Below are 25133 nucleotides of genomic sequence, written 5' to 3'. Positions count from 1 at the left end.
AAAGTTAAACAGGTGAAAGAAGAAAGCAAAGAGGCAACAGATTTAAATGCAGCGTATCAATAATTACATTAAAAGTAAGCACAGATATTCCAAATAAAAGAAATACATGTTAAATATAAAGATACATAATATTTAAAAGAAAAAAGAGAGCAGGCAAACACTAATCAAAAGTGTTTGGTTAGTTAATATCAAAGAAAATAGATTTTAAGATTTTCCTTCTTAAAGGAAGAATTTCGAATTAATAAAAAGTTCATTCACCAGCAAGATAAAACTGTAAATCTGTGTACATCTCACTGCCTCAAAGCAAAAACAAACAGAAGCAAACAAAAATGTATAAATCCATAACTGTTGCCAATATTAACACCTCTTTCAGTCAGTAATAGGAAAGGCAGACAAAAAAAAAAAAATCAGTAAAGATGTAACAGTAAAGAACAAGTTAACAAATTTGACCTAATCAACATATATACAACAATGTACTTAACAAGTGCAGAAAAACTATTTTCAAACTCACACAGGAACATTTATAACAACTGCCCATGTGCTAAGCCATAAAAGCAAAGTTCAACAAATTTCAAAGGATTAAATTATTAAGAAGCAGCATATTTTCTTATCAGTGGATTTAAGCTATAAATAACAAAAAAATATCTAGAAAATCATCCTTTGTTTAGAAAATAAGAAAAACACTTTTAAGTAACCCATGAATCAAATAAGAACTTGAAGTAGAAACTGCAAAGTATTTTGAATGTTAAGATAATAAAAATGTGACACCTCAAACCTTTGGATGGCTATGGTCATGCTAAAAAAACAATACCCTTGAATAAACATTAGAAAAAGCTGAAAATAAACCAATTAAGCTCCATCTCAAAATGACAGAAAGATAAAGAAGTTTACCCAAAAGTAGGAAAAGAATAAAAAAAGAGTAGAAATAAATGAAATAGAAAACGTATTGAATAGTCAATTTTAGGAATGAAAAGTGGTACATCAGTCAAGAGAAAAAATGTAAATTGTATTTCATGAGGAAAAGGAGGGAGGTCACAGGCACTAAGCATACTAGAACCATAAAACCAGTGTTACTCAGACAGTTGCCAAATAAAATGAACTTTTAGATGTTATCATAAGAGATCTAAGTACCTTTTGAATGTAACCAGACCTTAAACTTGAGTAATGTCTACTTCTAACTATGTGCTGCAGGGAAGTGAACACATTTCTGACCATTTAAAGGAATAATGACAATAGAAACAATGAATAACAGACCAACTGTCATCAAACTTTTTCTATAAATAGCCAGGTAGTAATTTTAGCTTTGTATGCCAGTCTCTGCCACAACTACTCAACTCTGCTGTTATGATGTCAATGCTGCCATAAATAATCAAATTTAATATTTATGTAATATATATATCAAACATAATATATGTGTACTTAAATTTCATATTTCATTTGCAATGAAATAATTTTATAAGTAACAATTTTAAAAAGTAAAAAAAAAAAAAAAACTATTCTTAGCTCATAAGCTGTACCAAAGAACAGGAGGTGAATTCCTCAATAAATTAAATAAAAAGTGATAGCATTTCCACCCCTAGGTTATACCCAAAAGAAATCAAAAGAGGACAAGTGTTCAAATAGAAACCTGTACATGAATGTTTACAGCAGTATTATTAACAATAGCCAAAAAGAAGAAACAATCAAAAGAGCCATCGACAGATGAATGGATAAACAAAATACAGTATACCCAGAAATTCACTATAATATTATGCTCACTATAATATATATTATGACTGAATATTATTCAATCAGAAAAAGGAATGAAGTGCACAACATGACAAACACCTTGAAAAAATTGCTAAATGAAAAGAAGCCACATGAAAGGCCACATTCCAGGTGTACAAAATATTCAGAATAAGCAAATCCAGAGAGACATTAAGAGAATTTGTGGTAGACAGGGGCTAGAGGGAAAGGGAAATAGGGAAAGAGATTTCTGTTTGGAATGATAAAATTCTGCAATCAGACAGCAGTGATTATCACAACAAATGTACTTAATACTATTCAACTGCACACTTAGAAGTCCTATTTTACTGACCCCTAAACTAGAGCTTCAAAAGGAAGCTCAACATGCAAATGAAAACTCAGTTTCAGGCACTGGTATAAAGTCAAAGGAGAGGTACCAATGACATTAAGGAGTACTACATTGCCATCTATTGGCCTGTGAAGGAAATATTGAAGGTGGTTTCGAAGAAAATTCTAAGGCTTAACTTTTTGACCTCCTAATTGTTTACCATGTAACAACAAAAGAGTAGGAAAAAAGATGAGGGGCTCCATATTCAATGCGAAAAAACTCTATAGAGAAAATACTCAACAAATTGCCTTAGAATGACCTCACCTCCTTAGAATGAGTTGGCCAAGCTAAAAGCCATATACATAATGTGCCTTGTAAACAGTTCTTAGGTCTATTAATTCAGCTACAAAGGTGGGGCCACAGACACAAAGGTGCCCCAAAGTGGAATATCTCAGACATGTCCCTATTCCTTAAGGCACTAGCCAGAAAAACACCTCCCATGCTCTCTAAATTGCGTGGAACCCCTGTTTATTATGGAGACCCAAGATCAGAGATCATGTCAATATCTCTTGATACATAATCTCCATAAAATCCTCCTTAACATGCAACTTCATTATCATTATATTCCTTTAGAGACAAGTATCTAACATTTCCTTCTTTTTACTTGCAAATAAGATAATAAATCCTATCCATTCTTTCTTACATCCCAACAACTTTGCATAATGAAACGCCTATTTAAATCTTGTCCATATTTGATGTACCATATTTCCTTGCTGATCACTTCCTATGTCAATCTCAATTATTTTCCTCTACATTAGTTAAAATCAATTTTCACATTGTTACCTTAGGCATTATAACCTGGACCAAGACCGAAGAGGTGGCTTTGGAGTGTCAAGAAAACTGATTATGATTTATCAAAACCTACATTAAGTCAGCAACATAGATACTTTCTATTATGGCAGTACAACTAGGAGCTACAATTCATGTGGCCAATGCAGCAAAATCACTCAAACTGGACTTCAGCTTTCTCATAAAACAGAAGGATGCAACATACTCTCTTATCGTTCCCATCAGTAACTTCAATAGGAAGTGTATGCAACGTTATTTGAAAAAAATGCAAGAATTAAAAGCTATTATGAGCAGTTAAGGAAGGCAGCAAAAATGGAGTCAAAACATTTATTTTAAAAAGAGAATTATTATTGATTTTTACCTTAAATTTAGGAACAAATCTAGTAAACTCCTGGTGCCAATTGTTAAGTGTGGATGCAGGCGAAATTATTAAGAAAGGTCCCCAAATGTTCTCTCTCTGAAACAGAAAATCTGAGTCAGCCAACTGCAGGAAAACTGAAGAGATTAAACTCAAAATTATAATTAACAACAAGAATAGCTTAATAGGCAATGCACTGTAATAAGAGAAATGGTTCCCATTTCTCATTCCTATACACTGAATAATAATAATATCATATGTTAAGAAAAATAATATTCTGTGTTACAGTAACACAAACAAGGAAGTTGCTAGAAACATCTTGAGAAAAAACAACAAGCAATTACTCCCACTCCTCCCACCTCTTACAGGTCCTAATTTGTATCATTCACAAAGCACTTATAACATACTGACTTGTATGTGTTGCTTTTCCTTATACTAGATGATCACAACAATATTACTATTATTTAATTGGAATAGAGCATTTTGCTTTTTTCAAAATGACTTCACACATTCTTTCTCTTTTAATTCTTACAAAATTCCTGTAAGGTAGGTATGAGCACCACTTTGCAGAAGTGGAAACTAAACCTCAGAGAGTTAAAGGGAAGTCAGGTCAAAAGAGACTAAGTGAACTGTCCAAATTAACACTGCTAGTAAGCATAGAGCTGAGATGTGAAACCAGGTCTTCTGATCTAACTAACTAACTACAATGTTTTTGCCACTATACTGGTGGTTCTCAACAGAAGCAGGAGATGGGGAGTGAAAACACATATGCTCAAAACCTGTCCTAACATTCTTGAAAACTAGAAAGTTTCACCACACTGTGTCACCTTGTAAAGGCTTTCAAGGCAAGGACCAAGACCTAATGTCGTGGTATGCTACAGAACCTAGCATAGTGCTTGATAATGGCTCAGTAGAAAACAACCCTAGGATTGAGAGAGAGGAAGATGAAAAGACTGCATGCATCTACCCACCTCAGCCAGATGGGCCAGGAGGGCAATGCTCTGTACTGTTTTACCAAGGCCCATTTCATCTGCAAGAATGCCATTAATACCCTGGGGGGAAAAAAAAAACAAAAACACAGAGTTTTTTCTCAGGCTTCATTACTGCCAAAAAGAACTACCCAAAATGTCAAATTCTGTTTTTGTTCAAACAAAAGTGACTAGAGATACCCAGTTTCAGCACTATTACTCATTACTGTAATGATTCCTTTTGTCAATTCCAAGCTACAACTCTGAATCATGATACATGAGGCAAATGGGCCAAACCCAGTTTTTCAGCTAATCTAATCCAGGTATAAAAGCAATCAGGCTTACTAAGACCACTTAAGACAAATTTTATACATGATACAAATATTTCCCAATAAAGTTTCCAGGTTAGAAATAGAGGGATAGAACAATCTTTTGTACTCTGTGGGAGAGGGAGGGGGGGGATGATTTGGGAGAATGGCATTAAAACATGTATAATATAATATAAGAAAAGAATTGCCAGTCCAGGTTCGATGCAGGATACAGGAAGCTTGGGGCTGGTGCACTGGGATGACCCAGAGGGATGGTATGGGGAGAGAGGTGGGAGGGGGGTTCAGGATGGGGAACACGTGTACACCTGTGGCGGATGCATGTTGATGTACAGCAAAACCAATACAATATTATAAAGTAAAATAATAATAAATAAAAATTTGAAAATTAAAAAAAAAAAACTCACTTGCCCAAAGTGGTGCTATTTGTTGAATAAAGAATGCTTTTAATATACAAAAAAAAAAAAGAAAGTGAAGGTGAAAGTTGCCAGTCACGTCTGACTTTTGTGACCCCATAGACTATACAGTCCATGGAATTCTCCAGGCCAGAATACTGGAGTGGGTAGCCTTTCCCTTCAAAAAAAAAGAAATAGAGACATCTTTCTGATTCCCGTCAAAAGACAAAGCTTTTTTTTTTTTTTAAAAAGGATGAAATCTAAAACATTATCTTGTGCTCATTTCACAATATATAATTTACAAACAAAACAGAGGGGGTAGCACATAGTTCTAAAATTCACCTGTTCATAGAGATTTGCCAACCAATTCATGCCTTTCAGCTGATAACCTTTTAATTTGCCATTAAAAATTGTAGGCTGTGGAATATCCTCACCAGCCCGGATAGATGGGTTTGCCAGGCTATAACTCTCCCCAAACCCAGTGCCAGACTTGTTTGCTGCCCTCAGGGCAGCTGCTCGACTTTCTTTTGCATCTTCATCAAATGACCTTGTCTGGAAAATAAAAGTATATTAGAATAAAAATATGAGAGGAAAATAATTAAATTCAAATGAAATTCATAATGCTAATGTATCTATCTTGTGCTGGCTGGAACAAACTTTCTGATAATATAATGTAATATATCGTATTACATATAAAGCATGATATAACTGACTCTTGAACAACAAGGGTTTGAACTGTGTAGGTCAACTGACATGGAAATTTTTTCCACTAAGTATGTACAAAAGTACTACATGATCCTGCCATTGGTTGAATCTGTGGAAGTGGACCCATAGACATGGCAGGCTGACTGTAAAGTCGTACAAAGATTTTTGACTTCAGGGTGTGTTGGCACCACTAACTCCCACAGTTACTTAATGGTCAACCGTACATTAAAGTATATTACTAATATTTCAAAATTAATTTAACAGTTGTATTAAGCATATACTTTTGATAGACAGGCACTAAGCCATATTACATGATTACCTGCTTCATCAATGAATTTATTTAAAATGTGATATAAAATCTATTTGATTGGTCAGAGTTCGTGAGGAATAGGCTGAGTTTGTCTCTATCCTTGGCTTGGATTCTGTCAAAGTGATACAGGGGCTCCTATGCAGTATATTAAATGGTGTTTACTTAATTGTGTTTAATTAATGTTTACTTAATTCTTTATTTAATTTAATCTGTTGTTTCTTTCTGATTTCATATGTCACTGTATCATGAATAAGCAAGTTATTACTAAAGTGAAAGAATGTGCTAACTTAGCATTTTTTAGGCATGATACAAGCTTTCTTAACAATCAAGAGTGTGGTATTTTTCACTAAACAATGATGCATTTCACTTGGTATTATCCATACATACTGGAGAGGACAAGAGAAAAAAAAATAGAAAAACTCTCTTAGCTTTAGTCAACACATTTTTAAAGCTTAGAAAAGCAAAAGCTCGTTTCCCATCTTCCCTCAAGTATTCCTACTATTATTCTAAAGTAAATAGGGCTACAATCCCCATCCAATACAGTCTCATACATATATACATATTCAACAATGTTTTTAATTGAAAATATGATTAACTTAAAGGAAGACTACCTAAGTGAAAGGCTGTAAGGGCATTTCCAGGACCCAATAGTTCATTTCTAAGACTCACCCGAGCCTGATGAATATGATAAGCATTTTCAGCATTCTTTAGGGCCTGGGCTTTGAAATGGTTACTATCTGAAAAGGGAAAAACTTTGATTATAACATCTCATTAACTGACCTCTTTCGAGGATGCAATTTATACTAGCATGTGTGGATCCCTGACTCCACATTCTGTTTATCCCTAAATTCAAAGAGGGTGAGGGAGAAGAAAAAGATCTAATTACTTGACAGAGGTAAGGACCTGGACGTGGTAATGGAGGCAGGGGTCTCCCATGGTCTCCAGGAGCCAAAGTCAGCTCACAAAAGCCACCAGGAGACTGAGCTCCAGTTTCCCAATCCTGCATTTCATGCACAAAGTAATGCTAAAGTCAGGAAAAGCAAGACAACGAGGATTCAAAATTGTAATATATTTATACTGGGTGAAACTATTCTAAAAGAAAATAATAGAGAATGTTTAAATCCCAAGATAATCTGAAACACTCTCATTTTCTCTTACTCAACATGATCTTGAGCACTATTCTCTGTGAAATTCCTCTTAAACTTTACACCAATTCCTCCCTCACTGTGTGGTCACAAAAGTATCGAAATAGTCTCTTCTCATGTTTTACTTGTATCACCAAGAATCCTGTTACGTGAGAGACAAATTCACTGCATTCTTCTGATAAAATATCTTTTATTTCTATTAACAAATCAAAACACAAAATCTTCCCAAATTTGCAAGATCAAATAACCACACCTTTTCCTCTTTAAATTCTTCAATAAAAGCTTTTTATATGCTTATTTTATAGAAACATTCATACTTTCCCTACTCCAATTAAAATAAAGTTTCCTTTTGATCAATACTACTTATTGATCAAGATAAAACTTACAAGAAGTAATAATGAATATAACCTGAGATATGAAAAAATGTGGGGTATCTCCTTTCTCTAATTTCTGATTCAGGACTCACCATAATCCTCCTGTGTGATGTTAACTACCACCCCTCCGCCAATGTCAATTTGTCTCTGTGCAGAACTATCTTCCAGTTTCCTTAAGATTTCTTCCTGGATCCCATCATGACCCATGTCTCGTTTACGACTCATGAAATGGGCATACAACTCTGTCTGGGTGATCAGGAAGTTCAGTTTTCGCTGTTGCCTCTTAGCCTAAAAGGGAAAAAAGTTGAAAGTGAAAAGAGTCAAATCATCAATTACATACAGGGTAGTTAACAGCATTCACTAAACCTATACATAGTCTGCAAACAACTCCTTTACAAATTCTTTACATTTAAAAAGGGAAAAATTGCTAATGAACAAATTTTATTTATAATCAAGACAGTGGCACTAAAAGCCAGGAATAATCTTCACTTATAGCCTAATAATAACCTATGTTTTGCTCTCCTTTACAAAATGAAATCTTTTTTCCACTAGGCTGCTGTCTAAAATGCTTAATTCTTTATTCCTTTACTTTTCTTTAACAGTACTACCATACCAACTAAATTCAAACAACATATGTTACTTAATAACTCTGGTGACAAATACACGTGTACAGCTTTATTTTTAAAAACATATATGTGTTCAAACTCTTCTTTAACATCGAAAGTCAAAATAAGTGATGAAGAGCTATAAATTATTCTGCAGGAGGTATCTGAGACTAAGAAGCCTATAAGAAAATGCTGCCCAAAACAACCCATTGTTCATCTGTGATAATGATAGCTACAAAACATGAATACAGACTAAATACAATATCACAAACACGTAATTTTTTTAAATTTTTTAAAAAATGAGGAAGATAAATTCAAAGTGCCTCTGAAATTATCTAGTAAGAAAAATAATGTTCTTTATACTGACATAATGTTTCATTATGTCAGTAAAAATCATTCTTCAAGATAAACAATAAAATGAGTAAGCAAATGATCCAAAAGACTGAATTACATGAAATACAGCTCACACAATAATACCAAATCAAAGGGTCATTATTTCGCATGAACTATTTTATAGCAAAATTCCTATGAAGTATATTTGAGTTATCTTTGATCCACCTGTACAAAAGAAAAACAGTACTAAAATAAGGAACATGGCCAAGGAAAGAAATAAGTCCCAAAGCATGCAACATAAAACCAGACTTCTCCTTAGGGTTTTTTTGTTGTTGTTTTTTTTTTTTAAAAAACACTTTAGCTAGATTCAGATTAGGGAAAAAAATCTGAGAGAAAACAGATTTCTTTTCATAAAGTATATGGATTTTCATATTCTAAAGCTAAAGTACCGTCAAGAAAACCTTTCTAAATTAAAACAAAAGAGCAATATTCCCTTTTACCGAAAGGAAGTAAATTACCATGTGTTTAAATAAAGAAGGCAAATTAAGGGAACAAGGATCCATCAAAAATGTCTTAATTCAGAAACTCAGAGAAAAAGATGGAAGTCAACATAATCACAGATGAAACTCTTATCAGTTAGTTATCAACATATTGAGACAATGTCTCACAAACCTAGATTATAAGCCAAGTCACTTTCAAAATTTCAAGACCTATGACTAACTCAAATGCCTCTAAAGTCAGTGAGCAAGTATTTCTAATACATCAAAAGTTTACTAACTCAAAACACATTTGTCTTGCAAGTAAAAATACACATTGCCCAGGGATTTAAGAAAACTAGGCAAAATCTATATTGCCCATCAAAGGCATGAGACAGGAGGGAAGATGCAGAACTCAAAAGAGCCTCCACAGCTCTGTTTGACAGGAGTACTACTTATACCTGAAAGAAAATATGCAATCCTCCAATTCTTTTCCTTCTCCAGACCTCAACTGTCCTTCCACTCATCCCAATGGATTTACCAATGGCAACATAATGGCTTTGTCTTCTTAATCTCTCCTCTTGCTTACCTGAATAATATGCTCACTTGATATCAAGCTTAGCAAGAGAACTGACTGCAAGTTAAAACAGAAAGGTAGGTGGGAGAATGGGTCTCAGAAAACTGCAACCAGTCCTGATCTTCCAACAAACTAACATAACTTAGCTTGGAACCAAGCCAAGCTAAACTATAAGCTGTTCTCTTTTTCTTTCATTCCTTCCTTTTTTTGGGGGGGGGGGGGGAGTGCATGTCCTCCAGAAATAAACAAAAGAATAAGGCTACAAAGAATATAAGAAATTAACACAAAAAGAGAGGTGAAGGCCAGGGAGAAGACCTTACTAAAAGAATAAAAACAACTGATTTACTGGACTAGAATCACTATCCTCAAAGTTATGTCTTAAAATATTTTTTCGATGGTTTCATTGGTTAGATTTATAACTTACGAAATGTACAACAATCTCTCAATATGGCTGCAGCTATTATGGTTTTCAAACTTTCATGCTATTGCCCTACCTCCCGCATTTCTTCATCCAACTTCCGCTGCTCCAAGGCTTCCTTCTCTGCACGTTTGCGGTGTTCCTTCTCCACTTTCTCATACTTCTTCCAGTATAGAAGCATTTCCTTGGTGAGGCGGCGGGCACGAGGTAAAGTCTCCTTACAGTTTTTTTGGGCTTGCAAGGCGGCTCGACGCACCTCCTTCATGCATTGGTGGGCGAGCTGCAGATGACAACGTATTGTCATAATGGAGGAGGACCCAACACTGGGGCCAGTTCTCCCTGGACTCTAAACCACAGCATCCCTCAACTTGCCCAGTGCATATATCATCCTCCTATGGCCATATCTTTTTCTCTTCCAATGTGATTAACATCCCTGAACAGGAGTGTGAGCTAGTCCCAGGTCTGTGAGAAATCTACAGACTTTAGAAGACGAAAAAAATATATAGTAACCTACAATGTTCTAGGAAGTTTTGAAGTATTATTAAACACATTGCTAATAAGAGCTGTTGGGAACTCCCTGACAGCCCAGTGGTTAGGACTCCAAGCTCTCATTGCCAAGGGCCCTGGGGGTTCAATTCCTGCCTGGGGAACCAAAATCCCGCAAGCTACATGGTGTGGCCAAAAAACTTAAAAAAAAAAAAAAAAAAAAAAGAGCTGTCAATATTTATTATATGCTAGGCACCATTGTAAGTTTAACATAACTAATTCATTCTCCATAAAAACCCTATGAAGTTGGTATTTTATATATAGATAAGAAAATGAGGATGAGTAACTAGCCCAAGGACACACAACTAGTAAGGTTACCTCACCTAATTCTCACAACACTCAAAGTTGTGCTGTTGTTGTTGCCCCGTTGCTCAGTCCAGTCCAACTCTTTGCGACCCCATGGACTGAAGCACGCCAGGCTTCCCTGTCCTTCACTATCTCCCAGAGTTTGCTCAAATTCATGTCAATTGAGTCAGTGACAAAGTTGTATTAATTCCTTCTATGAGAAAGCATTAATACCCCAATTTCTTAGATGAAGAGTCTGAGCACAGGATGATGCCATGGATTGACCAAGGACTTAAGAGTGTGCTATGGTCTTACCCAAAAAGGTATGAAAACCAAAAAGCCAAGGAAGAGCAATTTTATTTATAAAATAGATTGAAAACATTTAGAAACTCTCTCAAGTACTATTAGATTAATTATCAACAGGTCACAAGAGACAAGAACAGCAAACATAGATCTAAATAATAAGAACATAATCCAGCAAAACATAAAACAGGAAATATAAAACTATAATCTTACCTTGCGGCTATTGGTGAGAAACAAGTTACGAGCTGAAGCTTTCTGCTTATTGGCCTAAAATATTTAAAACAATATCTCAATTAGGATTCCTTTTTGAAAAAAAGATTGTGTAGACTGGTACTGTCATTTATTGATCTCCATGAAGATTTAAAAAATGTCAAACCAAGCATACTCAAAGTACATTACTTTTTCAGTTAAAAAAGACACATCACTTCCAAGAGTTATCCAAATGTACCAACTCAAAACCACACATAAAGTCCTAAAGCAATGTTAAAAAGAATAAGCTGATTCTGTGTCTGCCTTAGATCGAATCTTCTGTATACTTCTGGGAAGAATTTAAGTTATATTTAAGGCTTGAACTAGGAAAATGTAACAACGTATACTAACTCGAGCACCACCCTGATTAGGACATTGCTTTCTAGGGCTAATCTGCAAAGAAGCTTCAGACAGCAGGGCACTTACATACAGAAATCATCAGGAGAAAGGTGAACTAGCCTCGCAGTTTGTGATTCCAGGCCTATCTCCAGCCAAGGAGCACCCACTGCCACTATTACTTAATTTCTACCACCACCTGACCTCATCTTCTTCAACATAAATTCCAAGGCAGACCTAATACAAGATGACTCAGCAGCCCACAACCAAGTCTCAAGCATCTTATTATGTCTTCCACTTCAATTAAAAAAAAACCAAACAACCATCTGCAATAAAGAAACCTGATTTCCCATGATAGCCCATTTATTTGATGTGAAAAGAAGAGACAGAGCCTAGTGGCTCTCTGATTATTAAAGAACTCTCCTGACTATAAAGTAACAATAGGTTTAAAGGTACACAAAGGGCCTGAAAGTCATTTCTATAATAATCCCACCTCAGACCATCTGATTAAGGGAATTTTTTTAGGGCTTTTATCAAAAACTTTCTCTAAAGCAGCTATTGTTACTCTAAAAATAAAAATCTAAAATACTCCCACTGAATTCCTTATCATCTGAAGGCTCTTCACCAGGTATGAAATAAGTTTTTCTATAACTTTTCCCATTAAGAATGTTCATACCAAGTCAACAGGGCACATGAAAAGATGCTCAACATGACTAGTCATAAGAGAAATGCAAACCAAAACAAAAAGGAAATAGCATCTCACATCTGTCAGAATGGTCACTTATCAGAGGACCACAAATAACAAATGTTGGAGAGGATGTGGAGAAAAGGCACACGGTTGGTGGGAATGTAAACTGGTACAGGTGCAATGGAAAACAGCATGGAGATTTCTCAAAAACTAAAAACAGAACTAGCACATCATCCAGCAATTCCTCTCCTGGGTACATATCCAGGGAAAACAAATACATCAATTATTTAATGAAAACATTAATTGATTCAAAAGGATACATACACCCCAGCATTCATAGCAGCACTATTTACAATAGCCAAGATATGGAAGCAACCTAAGTGTCCAACAACAGATGAATGTGTGCCATTTGCAACAACGTGCATGGACCTAGAGAGTATTATGCTTAGTGAAATAAATCAGATAGAGCAAGACAATTACTGTATGTGAAATAAATTCCACTTTTATGTGGAATCTAAAATATAAACAAATAAACATAGTAAAACAAAAACAGTGTCGTAGATACAGAGAACAAACTAGTGGTTCCTAGATGAAAGAGCAAAGAGAGGGAACAAGATAGTGATAGGCGATAACAGGTTCAAACTACTATGTTTTTTTTATACTGAGTTGTGTGAGTGGTTTATATATTTTGTATATTAACCTTTTGCCAGTCACATCATTTGTAAATATTTTCTCCCATTTTGTAGGTTTTCTTTTCATTCTGTCAATGGTTTCTTTTGCTGTGTAAACGCTTTTAAGTTTAATTAGGTCCCTTTTGTTTATTTTTGCTTTTATTTCTTTTGCCTTAAGAGACAGATCCAAAGAAATATTGCTACAATTTATGTCAAAGGTTGTTCTGCCTATGTTTTCTTCCACAAGTTTCATAGTTTCATATCTTATCAGATCTTCTCAGGTCTTTAATTCAAGTTTATTTTTGTATACGGTGTGAGGAAACTGAACTAACTTTAGAGTTATGGAAAAGCTGCAAAAAATAGAGTTCCCTTACTACTCCCTACCCCCGCTTTCCCTAATTTTAGCAACTTATATAATCATAGTATAATTATTAAGAAAGGAAATTAACACCAGCAAAGTACTGACTAAATTACAGGTCTTATCTGAATGCCAAGAATTTCTGCACTAATATCCTCTTACTGTTCCAAGATCCCAGAACAGGATCCCACAATGCATTCAATTTAGTTGCTCTTCTCCTTAATCTCTTCCAGGATGTAACATTTCCTCAATCTTTCTCTTTCATGTCCTTGACACTTTTGAAAAGCACAATCAGTTATTCTACAAAGTGTCCAAAAATGTGTGGTTTTCTGGTGTTTCCTCAGGACTGGAATGACATTATGCACTTCAGCAAGAAAAGCAGAGAAATGAGGCACTGATGATGTACTCCTCCCAGCGCACCACATCACGGAGTTCATGGTATGAAAATCTATATTACTCGTGATATTTACTTTGGTCATTTGGATAAGGTGCACTCTCTCTACCAGTTTTGAAGCTATACAAATTCTGTTTCTCCTCTTCTGCCCTCTAATTTTAGCATTCATAAATGCATCTAGTCTGCAACAAGTATTACTGTGGTATCTGCATTAAGGATAATTTTATTTTCTTCTTTCCTTCTGTATTAACTGAATTTCATACTGAAAGGTAGAGATGCTCCATCTACACCTTTGTCTATTCAGGTATTTATGAAGTATGGGCTGATAACTATTTCTTTTATTCTATGGGTTAAAATTCAGTATCATTATTATTTTGTTGCTCAAATTATTCTAACTTTGGCCATGAAGTAGTCCTTTAAGTTTGTTCCTGTGTTCTTTTGACAAACCCCTCCTTCCCCTCCAGCTTTTTTCAGAACTTCCTCACTTTCTAGCAGCACTTAAAAGTGTTCTAAGGTTCATTTTACTGTTTTTTTTGGCGGGGGCTGGTGGGGGGCAGGGGGCGGAGGTGGGGAAAGGCTGTGCTGTGTGGCTTGTGGAACCTTAGTATCCCAGAGATTGACACACCAAGTTCTAACCATTGGACCACGAGAAAATTCCCTAAGGTTCATTTTGTATTCTCCCTGCTGAGTTCTGGAATATGGTACTTCTTTAAGGAGCCCTGATTCTTTTTACTAGAGAATAAAAGTTGTTTAGAAACCAAGACCTGGTTGCCAGGTATCCTCATTGTTACTAGGGTGTCACTGCTACTAGAGGCAGAAAAAAAAAAAAAAAAAAAACATACACACCCAAGCATATCTCTGTATCTGGGTGTGTGTATAAAACCATGAATTTATACTGATACCTCTGATTCCAATCAAATTTCATGGGCTTCATTTTAACTTTCCCCTTCCTTCTTACTTTTAATTTCTTTCTCCAGCAGTGAAAAACTGGCTCTCATATACAATATATTTACTTATTTGTTCAATGCTAATACACACATAAAGTAGTTTCAAAACTGTTAACCTAGAACCCTCGGAGAAACACTTTTTCTATGTCAATCATGGCATTTACGAATAGCTCCTTCAGTCCTTACCCTCTCATATCTGATCAAAATACTGTTCCCCTCAGTTACTTAGACGAGTTCCTTATTCCACACTCCCTGTAACTTGATTGTATTACTCATTTCTAATACAGTTAAGTATACTTGTTCCTATTTTTATTCCATTTTGCCCACACATCCCCCTAACCTCCCTCTCCAGCCACATCCTGACTGGTTTGATATTTTATTTTGAAGTATGTCAGAGACACATAAAATATTAGTATGGTTCTGAAAATCAGCCTTATATAAGATACACTCAAAGACTTCTTCCTCCTCATCCCTGCTACCCTGTTTCCATTCCTTCCCTTCTTCCTATCCTTTTCCCACCTGCCCTTTATAAGCAATCAATCACTTTAATTTCTGGTTCATCCTTCTTGAATTTCTTTTGAACAGGTATTTGTGCATTTTCTTATATTCCCTTTGTTCTCACATGAAGCGTATGTTTACTTTTTTATGTTTTGCCTCTTTAACTGTATGTCCTAGAAATTACTTTATATCAGCTCAGAGAGGTCTTCCTCATTCTTCAACAGCAGTATGATAATCCACTGAGTAGACCTGTCGTTTAAGCCCCATATATGGACATTTAGACTGTTTTCATTATTTTGCAATTACAAATAATGCTACAATGAATAACCTCGTTTACATGCATTTTTGTGTGTTTACTATAAGGTAGATTCCTAGAAGTGGAAGTACTGATTTGAAAGGTAAATGCATCTGTAGATTATTGGGTGTTGCCAACTTTCCCTCTAATACAGTTCTAATTTGTATTCCTAGCAGTAATGCATGAGAGCACCTGTTTGCCCAGAGGCTCCTTAACAGAATGAATTGTTATATTTAAAAATTTTTGCCAGTGTGATAGGTGACAAATAGTTTTATTTTTATCTAAGGGTATCTAAGTGGTTTTTCATTTGTATTACCCCAATTATGAGATACTTTGAACTGAATCTGTGGTAATTTTCCCCCTCAATTTTTAAGTTCTTTCTGTGTTGGAGACAATAGCCTTGTAACTATAGTATTCAGTGTAAATAATGTCTCACAATTTGTCAGCTGTCTTTTGTCAGGCAAAAACTTATTTTTATGTGGTCAAATTTAAGAGTATTCTCTTATATTACCTCTGGAAGTTGAATTATAAACTCTTTCCTACACAAAAATTAGATAGAAATGCAATCATTTTATTCTAATATTTGTATGATTTCATTTTTTTTACACTGACATCCCAAATCTATTTAGAGGATATGTGTGAAACACAGACCTAATTTCACCTTTTTTGAAATGGCTATCTAGTTGTCCAGCACCACTTACTAAATGTACCACTAGTCTATCTGCCTATTCATGTGTCAATATCACACTATTTTAATTGCAGAGATTTTACAGTATATTTTAATGTTTGGGAAGGTTTTTTACTGTTTCTCTAGCAATTCTTGCATACTGACTTTTTCCACAGAGTTTAGAATCAGCTTCTAAATTCATGAAATATCCTGTTTATATTTCAATTAAGATTGCATTCGATTTATAATGAAGCAATTAATTGAATAAAATGCAAACCACTGGTGAATCCAAGGAATACAGACATTCCTTGTATTATTTCTGCAACTTTTAAGTTTGAAATTAGTAAATCAAACTAAAACATTCAAACAAATTCAAAGAGCAAAATGAATGCTTATACATGTTTTTCCTAATCATTCACATTTTCTTCTAATACCTGTGATTATTCAGTAACATCTAAATGTTTACGTTGTCTAAGAAAACACATCTCCAGCATTTTGTTTTAATCTCCTGTATTATCACTTTAAAATTTGCTGTCAAATCTCTATTATTTTATGTAAGAAAATTGCATTTCTTCCTCAAAGAGGCCTCCCTCCATTTTTTTGGCAAAGCAGCATAACACAACAATTATCTTGTGAATCCTGATCAAATTCTAGAAAATCAATTAACCAAAGAGAAAACTATCCAGGATTCTCCTAATTCCAATAGATAGTTTCTTCCTGAATCCTGTGAAAGAATCCAGCACCCCCAGCTTCTTTTTGGAGGGCAGGCAAAGAAAATTCTACCTGGAGGTACTGACTGACCTTTGGTAGTTCCTTTTTCACAATGCTGAGCCATACTTTCCTGCGACGGGCATTGAGCTGCTCAATGGATAAGTGCTTCTTCTTGGTGCCAGGAGGAGGTGCATCATGAGAGAACTTGGCAAAGACTTTGGTCTGGTGGTGGTGGCGACGAGGGGATTCTTCAGAGGAAAGTTCTTCATCTCTTCGCCTTTTCTTCTTCACTTTTTTCAACTTAGCTGCAAAGGAACAGACTCTCAGAAGGTTGCTTTTCTTTTCTTCCACAGGAGAAAAGTCATAAAACAACCTTATCACTTTAAGAAAAATCAAGATTCTTTTCTCATTCCACTTAGACTAGCAATGTTTATCCCTTTATCTATCCAGGTCCATGAATATTCCAAGAAGAAGATCACACTACCTTGGAAAAGAACACTGGATACTCCCTCTGTTTACATGAATGAGAAATAAAAGAGAATGTTGAGAACTGAATTTCTTTTGAACCCCACAATAGGAAGGGAGGCTTACAAATTATCATGAGCTCAAGTAATGATCAGAAGGAAGGAAACATTTCTATTTGGTGGCAATGTGAGGTGACTAAAAAAAATAACAGAGAAAGAAATAATGCATCTGCTGATATTACACTAAGATCTGTGAAAAGAAAATTATACATGAAGAAAAACCTAGCTTGAAAGGGAGGGTAGAAGGATGAGAGACTACAGAGATAAAACAAGGAGGATGTGGAAGAAACAAGGGAAGAAGGCTAAAAAGAGTTTTTCTGAATAGCGTTTTAGGGGAATAAAATCTGCCTAGTACAGATAGTCTAAAACTTTCCTTTCCTATTTCCTTCCTGATTTCCAGACGCTTGGAACTCAAGAGAGGAAAAGACATTTCCGGGCAAACATGCAAACAAACACTCCTGAAGATCAGGAGGTGATCTATTTTAAATCACTACATACAGCAACAATTATAACTTATTCCAAATACTTCAGGTTACTCCTCATACCTCCCTGTGTAACCAACTTCTTTCTCTCCCAGAATATTTTCACTATTTAGACAGTATGTAAAAGAAAAAAAAGGAATAAACTAATCGGCTTAAACCTCTGGCAAAGAATCTATAGTTGTCCTGTCTTCATAATTCTAGAAAAGATCATAAACCAAATACAAAATAAGTTTAGTAATACTTAAAATTAGTAATGAGATAAAGGAGGCTAGGGTTTTTCAGATGAAGCAAATTTCTACTACATGGATTACGTTCAAAGTCCAAATGTACCTGAAACTAAGAATGAGTAAAGGTAGACGGCAAGTCAATATGTTTACCTTTAAGTTTCTTTTCTTCCTTGAATTTCTTTTTTTTGGGTCCTAGAAGGTGCCGCTGCTGCTCATAGAAAGGGTCATAGGTGGACAGCAGCCCTGCACTGTAGTATTGGTATTGCTGCAACTAAAACAGGCAAAGACATGATGCTTAGAAGGGCCTGTCTCTCTTACAGCTCAGTCTTCAAATCATTTCTTTAAAAAAGCCATTCCAGAGGAAAAACCACAGTTGCTACATATAGTATTCTTCCCATATATGTATTCTTATACATATAGTATAAAGAGACCAATGAAGATCTAATACATCAAAGTGAATTATTCCCTTTACTTCAAAACAAAATGGTTTCACTGGCTATGCACACAGCAAGTTGTTGAAAATAACAAACAAACAAACAAAAATCCTTCATAATTCTGAGTCTCCACCAGAGTATTTACTTTGTCCTGACACATATTTGTCATCGTTGAAAGGTCTCCTCTTGAATTCATCAACAAGAAACAAACGTATTTCTATTACCAATAGGTCCTTAGATTTACTAAGATTCCTAACACGTGCTTTCCCAGCTCTTAGTTTTATATTTGGTTTGAATAGTCCCCGCCATCCAATTCTTCATTGTTTGAAGTCTTCTCTCTCCATTTCCCACCAAGAGACTTTGACAACATTATACATAGTGTTTTTGTTACCAGAATTCAAACATACAAATAATCTACTTTTTTCTGTCCAAAGAGTAATTAATCTTTTCAAATATTTCATTTAAATTGACTTCCAAAGCTCAATGGATAAACATGATGATAAATAAATTAGGTAGTCCCTTGTTGAATCTCCTTCCTGAATTATAGCTAAATGAATTGTTCAAGGACTGAACCTAGCATGGAAGGGTGCTGTGAAGAACTACTACAAGGTCTATTAAAACATTCATCGAACTGTAAACTTAAAATCCGTGAACTTTTCCACATGTGCATTTTACTTCAATTTAAAAAAAAAACAAAAACAAATATTTTGAATGCTGCTGCTGCTAAGGCGCTTCAGTCATGTCCAACTCTGTGTGACCCCACAGATGGCAGTCAACCATGCTCCTCTGTCCCTGGGATTCTCCAGGCAAGAATACTGGAGTGGGTTGCCATTTCCTTCTCCAATGCATGCATGCATGCAAAGTCGCTTCAGTCGTGTCTGACTCTTTGTGACCCTATGGACAGCAGCTCCCAGGCTCCCCTGTCCACAGGATTCTCTAGGCAAGAATACTGGAGTGGGTTGACGTTTCCTTCTCCAATACTTTGAATACCAACTGCCTTAGCACTGTACTTTAAGAGGGAACTCCTTATCTAAGTCAGAAGTTATATATCTTACCATCTGTCACTTCTACAGGTTTATAACTTCTAACATATTATTCAAAACTCTCTAAACTAACTTTGGACCTTAATGGTGGAAAGCTTTTAGGTCTTCAAATATCCTATTACTCATTGTGTACAAAGTGTTGAGACTTCTGACAAAAATCAGAAGGCAATGATAACAGCATTCAAATAGTTGCCACTTAAATCATCAATCTAATGTTACTATGTGAAGAAACGGACTTTTTCCAAGATAGGAACACGTTCAAAAAAACAACTGCATTAAAAAAGCAACCATAAGAATTTTAAATGGTGCAGCTGCCTTGGAAAACAGCCTGACAGTTCCCCCCAAAGCAGAGTGTTACCATATGACCCAGTGATTTTTTTCCTCCATATATGCTCAAGAGAAATAAAACATATGCTCACACAGAAAACCTATACACAAATCTTCATGGTAGTATTATTCGTAAGAGCCAAAAAGTGAAACAACTCAATATTCATAGCTATGATCCATAAAGCTCAAAAAGTAGAAGCAATCCAGTTAGTTCATCAAATGATGCATGGATAAATAAAATACAGTATGTCCATACAACGGAATATTATTTGGTAATAAAAAGGAAGTACTAATAATACATGCTACAACATGAATGAACTCTGAAAATATGCTAAGTGAGAGAAGCTGGACATAAAGCACCACATGTTCCATTTGTACAAAATGTCTAGACTTGGCAATTTATAGAGAAATGGTGGATTGACAGCTGCCTGGAACAGAACAGAATGAAGAGAATGAGAGGGGAGTTCCCTAGTGGCCAAGTGGTTAAGATTCCAGGCTTTCATTTCTGTGGTCTAGGTCAATCTCTTATCAGGAAACTGAGATTCCTTAAGCTACAAGGTACAGCCAAAACTAAAAAAAAATTTTTGAAAAACAGAATGAAGAGCAAGAACTAAGGGGAACGAGACTTCTTTTTGGAGAAAATATTCTGAAATTAGATAGTGATGACAGTTACAAGTTCTAGAATATACAAAGAACAACTGAACGGTGTACATTAAAAGACTGAACTTTTATGGCATGTGAAATGTTTTCAATTATTATAACTACAACCACCATTTAAATATAAAGTTACAAAGATAGTTACAATTAATATAAACCAGGGTAAACACCCAGCATGAAAACCTGAAATTTCTCCTGGAACTCTTTACCTCCTTCTCTTTACTATACTTATTCTGGTGAAGTTTCTTATATTTGTGCAGTCGCAACATATTATGAAGATCTTCTCTGCTAAGACTGAGTTCTTCCTCTTCGTCATCATCTTCTTCTTCTCCTTCATCGTTGTCTTCACTATGAGAATCTGCCTCACTGGATTCATCACTCAGCAGAATGCTCTGAAAAAGGGAGGAAATGGAAATGGAACCTTTGATATGAAACAATTACTTTCATAATCCAAGGATTTTTTTTTCCACTTTTCAAACGACAAAAACAGCTGGGGGATAATCATTCTAGTTTCCCTTATACTATTCTTTACCAATTCAACTGAAAAACACAAAGATATAAATTAAACTTACTACGTCAAAGCTGTATATTGTCACCCTGCTTATTTAACTTATATGCAAAGTACATCATGAGAAACGCTGGGCTGGAAGAAACACAAGCTGGAATCAAGATTGCTGGGAGAAATATCAATAACCTCAGATATGCAGATGATACCACCCTTATGGCAGAAAGTGAAGAGGAACTAAAAAGCCTCTTGATGTAAGTGAGAGAGGAGAGTGAAAAAGTTGGCTTAAAGCTCAAGATTCAGAAAATGAAGATCACGGCATCTGGTCCCATCACTTCATGGGAAATAGATGGAGAAACGGTGGAAACAGTGTCAGACTTTATTTTGGGGGCTCCAAAATCACTGCAGATGTTGATTGCAGCCATGAAATTAAAAGATGCTTACTCCTTGGAAGGAGAGTTATGACCAACCTAGACAGCGTATTAAAAAGCAGAGACATTACTTTGCCAACAAAGGTCTGTCTAGTCAAGGCCATGGTTTTTCCAGTGGTCATGTATGGATGTGAGAGTTGGTCTGTGAAGAAGGCTGAGCGCCAAAGAATTGATGCTTTTGAACTGTGGTGTTGGAGAAGACTCTTGAGAGTCCCTTGGACTGCAAGGAGATCCAACCAGTCCATTCTAAAGGAGATGGGCCCTGGGTGTTCTTTGGAAGGAATGATGGTAAAACTGAAACTCCAGTACTTTGGCCACCTCATGCGAAGAGTTGACTCACTGGAAAAGACTCTGATGCTGGGAGGGATTGGGGGCAGGAGGAGAAGGGGATGACAGAGGATGAGATGGCTGGATGGCATCAATGACTCGATGGACTGAGTTTGAGTGAACTCTGGGAGTTGGTGATGGACAGGGAGGCCTGGCCGTGCTGTGATTCATGGGGTCGCAAAGAGTTGGACACGACTGAGCGACTGAACTGAACTGAACTGAAAGCTACTGATCCCCAAGTAAAAAGCACTAAAACATGAGAAATGCTATCAAAAGCAACAAGGCTAAATTTCACTTAGTACATATACTACACATAAGATAATTTAATTAAATGTCAAATTCCAAGACAAAAAACTAAACAAAAGCTAAGAAACTAGTATAGCATAAAAGGGAATATAGAACACTAGTTGTGATGGCTGATAAAGGAGAAACCACCCCAAAATCCATTAACTGATGAACAGATACACAAAACGTGGTATTATCCATGTAACAAAGTATTATTTGGCAACTGAAATGAAGGAAGGAGTACTGACATGTGCCACAACATCAATGAACCTTGAAAACATTATGCTAAGTAAAAGAAGCCAGACAAAAAAGACCACATTTGATGTTTCCATTTGTATGAAATGTCTAGAACAGGCAAATCCACAGAAACAGAAAACAGATTAATGGTTGTGAAGGGCTGGGGAAACTAGAGTATGAGTAACTGCTAATGAGTAGAATTTCTTTCTGGAGTGATGAAAATGCTCTTGAATTAGACAGTGGTGATGGCTGCAACAACTTTATGAATGTACTCAAAATTATTAAATTATAAATTTTAAAAGGGAACATTTAATGGCATGTGAATTACATCTTGATTTTTAAAAATGTGACGGCAAAGCATAGAGGTTACTGCACTCCCAACAGTTTAAAACCTCACTGACACGAAGCAAATCAGGACTTTACTGAGTCTTTTAAATGCCCTGGTGATAAAAATGAAAGGATAACTTTAAACTACATTGAACTCTTCACAAGAAAAGTATCTAACAGAGAAATAATTAGTTTCATTAGAAGAAAGGCTATCCTTAATTGAATCGAGCTAAAGACAGTAATCTTGTAAGAGTGTAAATGAGATTACGTCACTCCCTTGCTTACAAATACTCCGATTGCTTACCACTGTGTGCTATGCTAAGTCACTTCAGTCACTTTCCGACTCTGTGCGACCCCATAGACGGCAGCCCACCAGGCTCCCCCGTCCCTGGGATTCTCCAGGCAAGAACACTGGAGTGGGTTGCCATTTCCTTCTCCAATGCAGGAAAGTGAAAAGTGAAAGTGAAGTCGCTCAGTCGTGTCCGACTCTTAGCGACCCCATGGATTGCAGCCTAAAAGGCTCCTCCATCCATGGGATTTTCCAAGCAAGAGTACTGGAGTGGGGTGCCATTGCCTTCTCTTGCTTACCACTGTAACAAGAGTTAAAATACAAATTCTTCAACACAGTGTACAAGGCCCAACATGATAAGCTAACCTCAGCGTCTACTATCCTCTTACTGTACTCCAGCTGTATCAGCCTTCTTTACTTCCCCAAACATACCAAGTTGCTTCCTCTCTCAGACTTTTGCCATTTTTCCTTCTTACTGAAATGCTTTTATCTTAAACCTTTAGAGTTCTCTCTGATCATTCAGCTAAAATGTTACCTCTTTAAAGAAACTATTTATTTACTTATGTACAGGCTTACTCCCTCCATTAGAATGTACGCTACCCAGGGTGGGAACTCTGTGTATTTATGTACAATAATGTTGCCCAAGGCAGGATGCCTCAATCAACATCTGCTGAATGAATGACCTACTCAGGTACTAATAAAAAATAAATTTAATTGTGGTTACAAGCCAGTAAAGGCAAGGATCTTATCTATTTCTGTACTCTCTTGCTTAGCATAGGGCTTTATTCCTAAAAACTTTGTTAAAATGAACTTTGCTGAGTCCTCTAGACTTTTCTCTATAATCTCTTAAACCACCACCCAGAATAAAAGACTCATGTCTAGGAAAATCTCTGCCAGTGTACCAAAATTAATCAGTTACTTTTCTATTTGCAGTTTTAGTGGGTTATTTAAATTATAAATGTTCTACCTTATCTCTTACCTTTAGCCACTTTCTGCTTTTCTTCAACTTAGAGAAGTTATATAAATTCCCTTTGTCAAATTTTGATTCTGTGTAAAGAAACACAAAGAATAAAAAAAAACGAAAGGACAACTGACCCAAGAGAACTGATAGTTCAAAAAGGGATCTCATACCACACTGACCTGACTGTAGAACTCCATTCAATGAGTATGTGTTTAACATTTCAGAAGTGCTTGCTCCAGAAGTCTCACCAAGCAATGAATTTGGAGGTTCTTCCTTAACTTGTATCAAGGGATCTCCAGACTGAGGCAATAGAGGATTACTGTCATCCAGTCCATCTTCACTTTCATCACTACAAATCAAAGAATGATGAATCCACAATAAAAACTGACCCAGAAAAATATTATAATTTATGGTTAGTAGACTAAACACTTTACAGAAGAAATTGATCCTTTGGTTAAGTTGACTGTATTTTATGAAAGAAAGAAGGAAAAAAAAATTCTAAAACCAGTAAGATATTTTAACCCTAAAATCTACAGGAATAATGGGAATCAGAAATGTGGTAAAAAATTACATGGGGAAGATGGAATACCATACCTAGAAATATTCCTGTTGAAGATGGCTGATGTTTGTCGCAGGAAATGGTCCAATCGGAGGGCCCTCTCCAGGTATTGAAGGTAGAGGGGCTTTGCCAGCTCAGTGCAGCCGCCATCGTCCCCGGCACCCAACTCCGAGGCCATAGAACAAATCTGTCTTCATGCACAAGGGTTTCCGACTGCACGGCTGCAGAATGGAGATAAGTAGTAAAAAGATGAAATGCTATTCCCTCTCCCTTTATTTTGCCTGCTTGCTATCAACGTGAAGAGAAATCAGAATATAAGTCTACAGTATCATCTGCCTCCTAATGCAAAGGCAGAAGTTAAAAGGATGAAAAAAAATCAAAATATAGAAATACTGTCATCTATCATTATGAAAATTAATGATACTTTTCTGAAACAGTGCCTTAAAATTTATACCCTACAATTCTCTTTCACCCTACAATTAATAACTACTCACAACTATCCAAATCTGTACCATAAATTCACTGTTGTACATCTCACAGAGGAGCACTTGTTCTCAGCATCACCCTTCCAAACAGCTACTTCCTTTTTCATTTTGTATCTACATTCATACACGTATGTGTGAGGTAGTAATTGTAATCCATTTACAAGGGATTAGATACACTGGCAAAGTTTTTTAC

At 35.9% G+C, this 25133-nt stretch overlaps 1 protein-coding gene across 9 annotated transcripts in view; it reads right to left on the bottom strand.

The window, feature by feature from the left end:
• The window catches only part of INO80 (INO80 complex ATPase subunit), a 123539-nt gene that overhangs the window by 71439 nt on the left and 26967 nt on the right, over positions 1–25133 (bottom strand). For all 9 annotated transcript variants that reach the window (XR_015134936.1, XM_086321850.1, XM_086321854.1 and 6 more), the window contains 13 exons: positions 24491–24676; positions 24076–24245; positions 23915–23982; positions 20744–20926; positions 18224–18344; positions 16931–17145; positions 11240–11293; positions 9969–10172; positions 7576–7771; positions 6634–6701; positions 5292–5501; positions 4232–4312; positions 3264–3359 (listed from right to left, as the gene is read on the bottom strand). Coding sequence is in view for 8 of the 9 variants with exons in the window: in XM_086321850.1 (XP_086177976.1) it covers positions 3264–3359; positions 4232–4312; positions 5292–5501; positions 6634–6701; positions 7576–7771; positions 9969–10172; positions 11240–11293; positions 16931–17145; positions 18224–18344; positions 20744–20926; positions 23915–23982; positions 24076–24245; positions 24491–24633 (1809 nt within the window). In the remaining variant the exon portion in view is untranslated. The remainder of the gene's footprint in view (positions 1–3263; positions 3360–4231; positions 4313–5291; positions 5502–6633; positions 6702–7575; positions 7772–9968; positions 10173–11239; positions 11294–16930; positions 17146–18223; positions 18345–20743; positions 20927–23914; positions 23983–24075; positions 24246–24490; positions 24677–25133) is intronic.

This window comes from Bos grunniens, chromosome 10 (genome assembly GCF_055505025.1).
Source record: "Bos grunniens cultivar Pamir isolate PY7600 chromosome 10, Bosgru_T2T1.0, whole genome shotgun sequence".
NCBI classification, from domain to species: domain Eukaryota; kingdom Metazoa; phylum Chordata; class Mammalia; order Artiodactyla; family Bovidae; genus Bos; species Bos grunniens.
This window is presented reverse-complemented; position numbering and strand designations above follow the sequence as displayed.